This window comes from Rhinolophus sinicus, chromosome 12 (assembly GCF_057876585.1).
Source record: "Rhinolophus sinicus isolate RSI-liver-muscle chromosome 12, RSI-T2T, whole genome shotgun sequence".
NCBI classification, from domain to species: domain Eukaryota; kingdom Metazoa; phylum Chordata; class Mammalia; order Chiroptera; family Rhinolophidae; genus Rhinolophus; species Rhinolophus sinicus.
The window spans coordinates 27,272,529-27,285,246 of record NC_142512.1 but is presented as its reverse complement, the minus strand read 5'-3'; the positions used below and the strand labels follow the sequence as shown (position 1 = coordinate 27,285,246).

The 12,718-nt window shown below is 34.0% G+C and overlaps 1 protein-coding gene across 2 annotated transcripts in view; it reads left to right on the top strand.

Moving 5' to 3' along the window:
• The window catches only part of USP32 (ubiquitin specific peptidase 32), a 166,341-nt gene that overhangs the window by 127,047 nt on the left and 26,576 nt on the right, over positions 1–12,718 (top strand). The window contains exons 13-17 of one of the 2 annotated variants that reach the window (XM_019732553.3): positions 2,811–3,006; positions 4,393–4,568; positions 5,143–5,283; positions 9,284–9,401; positions 12,364–12,518. In XM_019732553.3, the coding sequence (XP_019588112.2) occupies positions 2,811–3,006; positions 4,393–4,568; positions 5,143–5,283; positions 9,284–9,401; positions 12,364–12,518 (786 nt within the window). Of the gene's footprint in view, positions 1–2,810; positions 3,007–4,392; positions 4,569–5,142; positions 5,284–9,283; positions 9,444–12,363; positions 12,519–12,718 lie in introns of both variants that reach the window. The other variant, XM_019732552.3, reaches the window with a different exon arrangement.

Here is a 12,718-nt window from a genome sequence, read left to right as displayed (position 1 = left end):
TTATATAAATAATTCTACCATTTTTATGTAAATACTTGTATTTTAAAAGGAAACTTTATATCACTACCGTGTTTCCCCGAAAATAAGACCTAGCCGGGCCATCAGCTCTAATGTGTCTTTTGGAGCAAAAATTAATATAAGACCTGGTCTTATTTTGTTCCAAAAGACGCATTAGAGCTGATGGCCCAGCTAGGTCTTATTTTCGGGGAAACACGGTATCTTAAATAGAAAATCAGTGTCACATTCCAGAAATAGAAGATCAAAATAAAAATTAATTCAATGAAAATAAAATATATTATTAAATTTCAGCTAGTGTTACCTTCTGAAAAAACTGTTAAAAACAGAAATTTTCAAATGTTACATTAGCATATCAAGTATTAGATTAACATAATTAATGCCAAACTGTGACCCTTTTCTTGAAGTAATCGGAGGATTGAAAGAAAATTGAATAGTGAATAGCTTTTTCACTGTGAACTAGGTTATTTTATGCCCCAAATAATCTGGTACCTTTCCCATACTTTGAGAAAGTTAATAATTGACAGAAGATGATAACATTTGGATCTGTAATAAAGAATGCGAATTTATATACGTTTGAATTATTTGAAATTTTAACAATAAGGCTGTCTTGCTATTTAAAAAATTTTAATCTAATAGAGTTAGTTGGTATGTAGAAAGAAACCTACATTTTTTTCTCATTCTTTTTGCCACTCTTTTGATTAAAGGCACTGGAGTTTTTTCAGAGCTGGCTTCTGAAGGATCTACATATTGATAGTATTTACTTGTTTTACAGATCAAAGAGAAGAAAGCATCTAGTAAAATGTTGATACAATGTCTCCCTATTTTGGCTAAAATTAGGGATGCTATAATTGCATTAAAAGAAACTAAAGCATCCACTATGCTATTGCTATACTGTGACCTGGAGTTTGTATTTTAAATTTGATGTTTTTCTTGGGTTTCAGTTATTTATAAGCAGCGCCTTCAAGACCCACATCCATTGATCAGTTTTCTCTACTAAAATTCATGTCAGTGTTTGTTGAATGCCACCTGAATTCTTTTACCCTTGCTATTGTCTTATCTTGTCAGATTCCTATGCAATCTTATTTCACTGGTTAGTCTCTTTAGTCTTTGTCTTCACCTTCTTGTTACAAATATCCTGATCTTTTCAAAACACAGATACACATTCTCCTGGCACCTTCCCTGCTGCTTCCCCTTGAGTCTTATCTCTGTTTTTTCCCCCACTAAACTTATTATAAAATAGTTCTGTGTTAGCATTCTCTGCTTCTGGTACCCTATAATCTCCTGGTCTGTCTCTGATCAATTAGATTCATCATCCTTCCCAGATTCTTCCACTACCTATTCTGTAAATATTGTTCTCTCCTTACTCTACATATACCATTTTCTTGTGCTTCAGAAAGTCAATGGAACCTCAAATTTTTGTATCCAGCCTCTCTCTCTGTCCTGAGCGCTGGATTCAAATGTCCAGGTATCTCAAACCAGAATACCTCAAAACACTCATTTCCAAATCTATTCCATTCACCCATATATCTTGTCTCACAAAGGTATCATTTCTGTCCAGTCATGTCACCGCCTCATGTTCTACCTGGGAATTGTCTTTGCCCCTCTTTCATACACAGTTGTCTTTTTTTTTTCCTTCACCTCATACATCTCCTAAATGCATGCTCTTCTCTCCATCTCCTTATTTCTGGATCTAACTTTATGGTTTAGTACCTCATCATCTCTTGCCTGAATTATTATAGGAGTCTTCTAACTTTTGTTCTCCCTCCAGTCCTTTCTAAACACTAGAGTTATTTTTAAAAATTGGATTATGCTAGTCCCCTGTTTTAAAATTCTTTCATAGAAAAACCCTGTCAATATAATGTTAAGTGAAAGAAAAAGAAGCAATATGCTATGTTTAAAATGTGACATCTGTTTAACAACAACCAAAATGATAGTTTACATTTTCTAAATTCCGGGCACTCTTACATGTGTCACTCATGTAATCATCACAATACCTCTGAGGTAGATACTAATATTATCTTAATTTTACCCATGAAGAAACAGGCTTAAAAGTTTACGTATTGTGAAAGGTCATAATAGCTGATAAGGCAGAGCCCTGCCCTTAATTCTAACTACATACTGCATGCTACTTATTTTTTACATTTACGTATATGTTTTCAGTCACAAGAAGTAAAGGAAACACTTCAAAATGTCAGCTATAATTAATGCTAAATGATGGTATCTGAGTACTTATGATAGATTTCTTCACATTTTTTTATTTTCTACAGTGACAGTGAAATCTTTAATCATAAGAATAAATATTATTTAAGTTTTTAATATCACAAAAAGCTTTCCATGATTTCCAGTTTTCAACAGAATAAAGTCTGGCAACAGGAAAAGAGGAAGACCAAATATGGAGTGGACAGACTCCACAAAAGGAGCGCCAGGCGTGAGACCGCAGGAGCTGAGCAGGGCTGTTGAGGACGGGACATGGTGGACATCCCTTAGTCATAGGGTTGCCAGGAGTCGGAGCCGACTCAACGGCATCTAACAACAACAAAGTCTAAATTACTTTATACGGCACAGAGTCCTTTACAGTCTGTTCCCAGTCTACCTTACCAATTTTATTTAAAAACACTCTTCCCCTTTGAAGAAATTAAAATTTAGTTCTACGTTAAAATGTTTTTAAATGGCTGTAGCCAACTACAGGAGGATTTAGAAACCATGGATCATTTGGTGATTAATTTTTGAAGGCTGCATGGTCGTCAGATTATTAAATTCTACCTCTTTATCACTGACTTCATGATTTTTAGGATGCCAGCCCTGTTGTAATTGAGCCATCATCTGTTCTGAACGGAGGAAAATATTCATTCGGAACAGCACTGCACTCTACAGAGCAGAGTGAAGATAGAATCGGAGGAGGCAGCCTCAGTTATGCGAACACCACAGAAGAGAAATTTTCAGACAATGTTTCTACTGCATCTGAGGCCTCGGAAACTGCTGGCAGTGGTAAGTATGACTTTCTTCCCACAAGGTTTAGTCAGGGTCAGTTCTTAAAGGAGTATACTTTGTCAGAGTGGGCTTGGTAGGAAATTGGGCATCAGGCTTCCAGTCACAGAAAAAAGTTTTGAATGAAAGGGTCAATTGTAAGATTCTTGAAAATATTTTCACTGATTAAGCCACATCTCTCCATATTGCTATTAAATTATTTTGTCAATAAATTTAGATTTGGGAATTCAGTTTTTGAAAAAAATCTAAATTTCTATCTTCGGGACTCTCTAAAACCATAATCATACCTTCATTGGGTTAAATGCACCCCCTTATCAGATTCTACAGACATGTCAGGCCAGAATTTGGGGATTAGTTTGTTACAATATTAAGAGAGAATTCATAATGCTTCTCACAATCCCTTCGGTCTTTGGTACATACCTAAAACTTAGTGGTTCTAAACTTATATGGAAGATGGTTTGGTGTTTTTGTGGCCCAAGTGAATTGAGTTTGATCCTTATCATTCTGCTGATATAGTAGCAGAACTCAGTCTTACTCTGTTATTTTATCTTTGAGATCTTTTCTCCTTTTCTGTGGAGGGAGTAGGCAACTTGGACCGAGCTAGCATTTTCTCTAGAAAGCTCTTTGTAGAATTTACTGCTTCTCTCTCCCCATCTGATATTACAAAGATCACTTAGCAGACCTAGGAGTGCTCTCTCTGATTGGCTTTAACACCAAGATTTTTTTCTTAACCCGATGTTATCTACAGGCTAAGCAGTGTCACAGATAGAAGGTTCAGAGTGATTGATGGCCAGAATGTTTACCTAATATTAACATGTAGTTGAGAATTGAAATACCTTAAAATATCTAAAAAACTCTTAAGTCATCGTTAGTCTTTTTTCTGTGTGTATTTTTCTGTTGTAACTTCATACCTTTCTTTCAAAGATCTATTAGGGAACAGTTTCTTCCCTCCCATCACTCTTCTGTTGAAGTTCTTGTTTTAGTTCTTTCTCTTTGGTTTAGAGACTTCTTAACACCCTTACCTACCAAGAACTGTAGAAGAGAAGAATTATGGGAGACTGTGAGAGCCCAGCTACTTGCCATACTTCTTCCTTTCCTATCAGAGGATATATAATTCTTGTTGTGAATTGACAGATATTCTAGGAGGCTGGCCAAAGTTCATTTGGTAATAATTTTTAAAGCTTTTATTCTACCTAGTGTTATGCTAAGTGTTGTCCAGAAAAGAATATATCTGTACTTTTTGTCTTCTATAGATTTATCAAAATCTACTGTACTGACATGCCAACAGAAGAATAACATTGACCTAATACATTAAGTTCATATCCTCAAGCCGATTTATGTACAATAACTAAAAATAAAGAGATTCCATCCTCCTTTTCCTTACAGGGTTTCTGTATTCTGCCACCCCAGGGGCAGATATGTGTTTTGCTCGACAACATAACACTTCTGACAATAACAACCAGTGTTTGCTGGGAGCCAATGGGAATATTTTGTTGCATCTCAATCCTCAGAAACCAGGGGCTATTGATAACCAGCCACTAGTAACTCAAGAACCAGTAAAGGTAAGTAATTTGACATCTACTTTAAATCACTCTCTCTCAGGTTGCTAATAAATTTCATTCTAGAGGTTTTGGAGCATAGCAGAATGTTAGTGGTTCGTTTAATTAACCTGTTGTGGATGGAAATCTCTTTGCACAGTACATTTCTGTGAGAATATTCTGATTTAGTATTTGTATAGAAGCAGCGTAGTGACCCTTGGAAATGTTGTTGTTCTTAGAATAACTACTGTGAAAAAGTAGTTTCACAAGTATATGGATTTTTTTCCCAAAATAATATTTTTACTGTCTGAAGGAAATCTGTGAAAACCAGTCTTATTATTTCCGAATGCTCCAATGATTTTTTTTCAAATGATTTGCCTTTCAGGTAAGTTCCATTTTTAATTTATTTTGAAAGTTAAAAATAAAAATCTTTTAGGAAATTCAGTTTTTTCCAGTAACATGAAACTGAGTAGTGACATATGTGTTCTTCTGTGTCTAGATTTTGTTAAAACATGAGACTATAATATTAAAAATCAACATTTAATATTAATAAAAATCAACATTGCAATATTAAAAATGAACATTTCATTCTTCTAAGGCTACATCATTAACACTAGAAGGAGGACGATTAAAACGAACCCCACAGCTGATCCATGGAAGAGATTATGAAATGGTCCCAGAACCTGTGTGGAGAGCACTTTATCATTGGTATGGAGCAAACCTGGCGCTTCCTAGACCTGTAAGTATAGCTAATAGTACCTTTTATAGGGAGCAGTCATAGATGGAGTCTTCTATTACTTTTATATATGATTCTCACTGTCCACAAACTAGTTGTTACTTATGGTAGCAGAGTACTCAGTACCTGTTCAAATCAGTTGAACAAAATTTAAGTTCCTTCTCATTGGAATGAATTTCATTCATTCATTCATTTATTGAGTGCTGTATTAGGTACCAACCATACCATGATGTGCCTATGGGAGTGGTTGGTTTTTATGGAGTGGAGGGACTAGTCATTGGACTAAATAAAGTCAGGGAGTTATGAGGCTAGGCTATTAAATAAATCATCCACATAAACACAGACATTAGGATAATGCATGGCTTTGGCTGGAGCAGAAGTCTGAGAACCAGTGCCAAAAAGTTTAGTGAATATAGAGGAAGTGGTGCATAGGTTACTTCTGAAACTGTTATTCTCATTAACCACATAGGCATCGAGTGAGGGATCAGATTCATTTTATAGCCGTTAGTCTTTTTGAAAGAGGAACATAAGGAAGATCATAACATGATAAGAGGAATTCAAACTGAGTGAATGAATTCTAGTCGTTGCCATTACTAGAATGAGTCATTTAGAGCATAAGTAAAATGCTCTAAAATAATTTAAAGGACTTAGAATATATAATACCAAATTTTAGTGAGTTAGCTATGCAGCAGCATGTGTTGTACTTATAAAGTAAATAGCAGGACTCATGCAATAAAATACATTATAAAAAGATTCTTTTGGTATATCAAGAAATACTGTCGATTATATAATATCCAAGCTACAACTTTCTTATACCAGAAAGACTCTGCATAGATAAGACAGTTAGATCACTTCCAAAAAAAGAGTAAAAAGTCTGCTATAAACCTTAGCCTATTATTTTGATATTGATTTTGAGTTATTAATAATTAATGTTTACTGAAAATTATGTTTAAGTAGAATCAGGAATTTAAGGCTTGCATTTGTTGGCTCCAAAAGGTTCCTATTTGGCATCAGGACTCCTAGATAGGTACATATAAATATGAATGTACATAGATAGGTATATTCTTTCTCTATTAGGAGGTGGGGTAGTCCTTGAGTTAGTCACTTAATTTCTGGGAGTTTCCTACTCTATCTTAATATTGTGTATTTAGAGGAAACACACAGATAATAGACATAATTGTGTTTTATATATATGTATATATACAGTTCGATGTTTTAGAGCCTACTGAATTCAGATTACCAGTGTTTCAATCTCTAAATCTTAGTTCCCTCATCTGTAAAATGGAGATAATAATATCTACCTCATCAGAGTTGTTTTGATAAGGAAATAATACATATGATTAGCACAGCATCTGATTCATAGTAAGTGGTCAAGAAATGTTGATTGTTGCTAATATCATCGTCCTCGTAATTATTAAATGAGTTGTTTTCAGAGCCTCACAAAAAGGTCATGTTTTTTACATTGACCAGACAAATATTAGTTTAAGCAAGCTGTAATTTTTGCTAGATTAAAGCTTCGTTTGCTGGCTCAATAGTATTTTTTGATGGTTCTCTAAGTATGATAAATTTGCCTGATTTCAGGAAAAATTGCTGTAAAATCATTTAAAATATGGTATTCCCAGTTAGAGAATACTAAATATATTTGCCATGGCCAGGTTAAAATTATTGCTTTCACCTTCATACTTACATAAATCATACTATTTTCTTAAAAATATAGCTTTATTTAATTTGCACATGTTGTACATGCTCAATGATAACAAATTAAGCAATATAGAAAAAAACAAAGAAGAAAATAAAAATCATGCCATATCCTCCTACTTAAGAGATAACCACTATTAACATTTTGGTGTGCATCTTTGCAAACTTTCCTCTGCGTGTTTGTATACATACTGGGGGTGCCAAAAAAAGGTATACAAGTAGGCACTTTGGTCAACATTGCTCAAGCAGTAGTTCGCGGTAATCATTTATATACATGAAATATATGGACACTGATGGGAACCACTCTGAGCACCTCTTGTAATTGCAGAAGTCAAACGTGACTTGTATTCATCTTTTGTTATCAGTATATATTGACTATTACAATTTTAATAGTTTTCCTTAAAATATGTATACATTTTTTTGGCACCCTCTGTATATAGATATGTGTGGATAATTTTATGAACTGGAATCATATCTGATGTTTTGTGATCTATTTTCAATCTAACATAGATGCTATGGACATCTTTCTAGGTTAAATTTAGACCTATACCATTATTTTTAATAATTGCATAGCATTTATATATGTTACCTACATATACACATGCATATGTACATAAATCATATTTGTTAACCAATCACATTCTGATGAACATTTAGTTTGCCTCTAGCTTTTAGTTGTTTAAAACAATTTTCTGGTGAACATTCTCTTTCCAAACCTGTGTGATGATCTCTTTAAGGTGAATTCCTATAAATGGAATTACACCTATTGCTGGCTGGTTGTCATTGAAGTTGAACGAGGTCATAGACAAGAATAATTAAAATGTAAATAGACATGTATTTATGTATGTCTGTGCATGTGTATATAAGAATTTGTTAATCTGTAATTTGCTCACAAAAGCACTTGTTATCTTGGAAAGCAAGATATAATTATAAAAACTACTTCATTATCAGTTCAGATTCTCCCAAAAGTATGTTTTTATATAGCTTGACAACTACAGATGCTGAATTATTAATCTTTCCCAAAATCATACTTATAATTGAAATCACAAGAAATTACGGTTGGTTTTACAGTGGTCAGTGCCAGTCTAGAAGTGGACAGCCTTTGTTTTCTTCCAGTGTTCTTAGAGAAGTATGTCAGGGAGAGCTCCTCTTACTGCTTTGCATTTAAATAGGAGTCAGAAAAGCTCCCAATTGGAACTTTTCAAGTGCCATGCTATAGCATATCAGAGTGTGCAGAATACTTTTAAGAAATAGTCCTAAAGGTTTGGTTTGTAGCATTGTTTGTATTTGGTTATGTATTGCCCCCTCAGGATATTAAAAAATGCTGTGCTACAGAAGACATTGGTTACTAGGGCAAAGGGAAATAAAATAAAGCCTGATCGCTTGAGAATATTGTATTAAAATTCTGTAGGAATTTATGTTTTAAAGAGTTTCAGTGTTAAGCCTGCTATCCTTTTGGAATACTAAATTGATAATGTGCTACTCTTAAAACTCTTAAAGCAATATTTTGATAATGAAATGGTTTCCTTTGCCTTTGGGCTGGCAAGCAGGTTATTGGAGGGGATTACTGAAAAATCCTGTGGGTCCCAGCTTTGTACATCCAAATTAGTTGTTTTAGTCATAGACTGAAAACAGGACAGTTACACAGTAGAACACAGATGTAAACATTTATATGGAAACATTTTTATCCTCAACACTAATACAAGCAATAAAATTTAAATAAATTTACGTACATATGTGTATGCAGCCAACAGGGTTTTTAAAATAATGTTTGATGATAAAGTTTTATGAGAGTAGTACATTCATATGTTTCTGGGAATATTGTAAGTTGCTATACTTTGGGCGGCAATATATGACTTATGTAGTTAATGACATGAATACTTCCATACTTTTTGACTTGTAAGTCCAGTCCTAAGATTTTGTCCTTTAAAAAGACCGTCATTTATATACATGAAGTATGTAAAAGTGAAAAAAGTTGCAGTGCGAGGGTAGTAGAATTGTTAGATGATATCTAGGGTTTTTGTTTTGTTTTTTAATTTAATTTGATGTTACTGCGTTTAAATGAAAGGGGAGAAAATACCCACCAGGAGTTCTTATCTTAGAAGGTGGATTTAGGAGCAGAAACCTGGAATATTTAAACCCATGTAATTTAAATCTTATGAATTTCTGTGAACTATATCTATGAACTATAGGGGGTGAATCTATTGAACATTTCAGTTTAAAAATAAATCTCAGAAGTTAGATAAAACTTGCAAGTTTTGTTTCTTCTTTTATAGTGATCACTTTATATCTTCTAAAATAACAGGTGATCAAGAATAGCAAGACAGACATCCCAGAGCTAGAATTATTTCCTCGATATCTTCTGTTCCTGAGACAGCAGCCTGCCACTCGGACACAGCAGTCTAACATCTGGGTGAATATGGGTATGATGAGCCTGAGAATGTTTCCTCAGCATTTACCAAGAGGTAACTTAAGAATGCAGCAAGAATATCATGCATTTCCTTAAAAACAACAACAACAACAAAAAACGAAGTTGCTCAAAGTCTGGTGCCACTGTACCAGTAAATCACCTGTGGGGCTTAGATCTATGGTCATGCGCAAGACTAGACAGGAGAGAAGCAAAATCTCAGCAGCAAACTGAGAAGGATGGTTTCCTTTTCTGGTTTGTAAACATACAAAGCTAATAAATAGGAATAGCTCTTACATGCTTTGTTTCTTTGAGAACAAGCCATTGAAAATTGTTTGCTTGACCTAAGTTAGCATCTGCCAAGTCAGTGACTTGTCTTTTTAACTCCACTCAAATTTTTAGATGTAATTTCTTTGGCAATTGATATTGCCAAAAATCTTTTTTATTTGATTTTTTTTTTCTACAAAAACATTTTCATGCTAGGTCTGGGGAGTCTTTATAAGAGACAGATAATACAAAGCAAAGGATATATTTTTTTAAATGAAAGTGACCCATTTGTTTTGAAAAAAATCAAGTCTATCAAAATGACAAATAAATAAGTTCCCATTTTAACGTATTACATGCAAAAAGTACCCCTTTGATTTCTCTATAAAGTTAAATTTTATTGATGGCCAGGACTTGCTTTATGTTTTTGTTTTGCAGATATTTTAAATTGTTCTTCAGCAGAAATAATGAGTTCACCCATTTAGTCTCAGACTTTGTGTGAACAATTCCAGAATATTATTATAATTAATGTAACTTAGAATGACATATGAACCCAAACCAACCCTATAAGTACCATCCCTCCCTTAAAATCAAATAGGCTTATTTTAATGTCTTCCTTAAATAGTGTATATTTAGATAATATATTGAGATTGTTACACATATTGTTTGGTAGCAATTATAGCAAAGCAGAGAGGCCTCTGCCTAACCAAACTTTGTCTTTGGGAAAACATCAAAGTCAAGGAACAGTGAACTAGAATCTCTATGAAATATTCTTGATTTAATTTGCCAATAAATAAAAGTAGTATTTGCCTTGCTTCCATGGCACCCATAGCACATACTTTTTTCAATTCTCTTTGAAAGATAACATGAGAGGCGAGATGTGTTGTTGCGCTTTTAGTAAGTATTCTTTGCAACTCTTGTGCTGATCCTAGATTTTTGCTGCTCTATAAATTCCACTAGATTTGTTGACGCTATTCAAAAGCACAAAATTATGTATAATAAGTGGCTGCCTGCTTAATGAGCTATGCTGTAAAAAAGTGTCTAGAATTCAAACAAATTTCTTATGTGGCTTAGGACAATAGAAATTGACTTGGACACTACACTTGCAAATGCTTCTGAATCTTAAAACTGGGTAGTCATTGTGCTCCAAATTTGTCCTTAATTTGAAATTGTATTCCTTACTAATTAGTTGTAAAATCAATCATTAATCATTTTGAAGTTTACAAAAATATGCTTTCTTGCTGTAATCTTATAACTAATCCTCTGATGTATAATTAAAGAAATTTGCTCTTTTGTTTTCCTTTAGAGGTTATCCTTTGCTTGCTGATAGTATAAGATTTGCTTTGCTATGTGTTTCAAATTGATCACGTTGGGTTCTGTTCTGCTATAACATAGTTTTTATCTTTCTCATTACTCAATTTATTACAGCTCTTTTATTTAGTAGGCTCTGTTATTTCTTTTGAAGTGACCAGTATACAAACCTTGCCACAGTTACAGTGACTTCGATGTAGCCATTTCAACAGACAAATCTATAGAAGTCATTGTTTCTTAAATGTTTCAGCTTATTTTAGGTGATTGAATTCTTTTTAGAAGCTCTAAAACAGCAGATAATGACAATACTTTTCTCCACTTTAGTAGGTGAAGACTCAAAGTGCATTTAATAAGAGGAATAAAGCTAAGTCACCATTGAAAGGGTGGAAAGCTACCTGAAATATATAATTGTGCCCTAGATGGATTATATTCATATGTCAAGTTTATTTTTGTTTTGGGTTCCTCAGTAAACTATAACCTCATATAGGCAAAGATGACTATTTTAAACTACAGCTTTTGTCTGGATTTTTGGCTGGATTGTTAACCAGGGTTTAGCAGATTGTTTTAGCAACCTATCTTTTATTTCCTTAATCTCTTGTCATTTCATCCCCCTTCTTTTTTGAAATATGTGGTTAGACTTGACATATTCTTCCTTCACTCTTCACTCTTTTCCTTTATTGCCATTCTTTTTGTTTCTATCTTGAGCCTTTCAGGAATTCAAGGTCATGTCTGCTGTCATTTTATTGAGCAGGCAGGTCATATGATATTTACCCCCTTCTACCTTTCAATAGGACAATTTTTTGGATCATGGTGAACTTCTTGACTTCACTTTAAAGCTTTGGCCACATGGAGTCCATGCCTGCTTAGAATTTTAAGTAAAATTTTCTGGTGTGAATTGTACCAGTGTGCCAAGTAATTGGACCACTTAAAGACTGAGAGTGATGACATTAGTAATTCAAAGACAGTTTATTTTATGGAAGTGGATCAGGTGAATCCACTTATCTATCTGTGGCGTTCAAATCCAGTCCCATTTTATCTTCTCCATTCATACACTGAGTTTTGATTTTGCTATTGAATGTAACCCAATTGAGGGCAGCCAAGGTACTAATGCCTATTGTTTATTTATATTTGCCACTCTTCTGGCTTCCAAGTACAGCCAGTTATTTAGGCTTCTGTGATTCTGTTGCTTCCTTTCAAAGTTAAGGCTTTGGAGTCACTCGAAGATACTTAGGTCTCCTGTCTTTGTTTTAAAGTTTTATTTTAAAGCTTCTTAATTTATAAAATTATTTAAGCTCTGTTTCTCCTTTCTCATCATTATTTCCTAAAATACTGTGCTCCCCATTGCTGAGGGTAGCTTTTTTTTCACATGTGCCTTTTCCTTGTTGTGATTACTATGACCATAGGAAACGTACCTTCTCCGAATGCACCATTAAAGCGGGTCTTAGCCTACACAGGCTGTTTTAGTCGAATGCAGACCATCAAGGAAATTCATGAATATCTATCTCAGAGACTGCGCATCAAAGAGGAAGATATGCGCCTATGGCTATATAACAGTGAGGTAAGAGGCATTTCAGTCATGAAGAGTACTAATTCAGTGTTAAATCCTTATTTCATGAGTATGGGATTATTGTCTACAGTAATTATGCTGAAAGTCATACCTAAGATCTCAGTGAAAACATCAACTTTTAAGTTGCTATGTACATACATGTAGATTTTTGTCACCTGGAATCCATAATACGTCTTGATCATCATGGACAG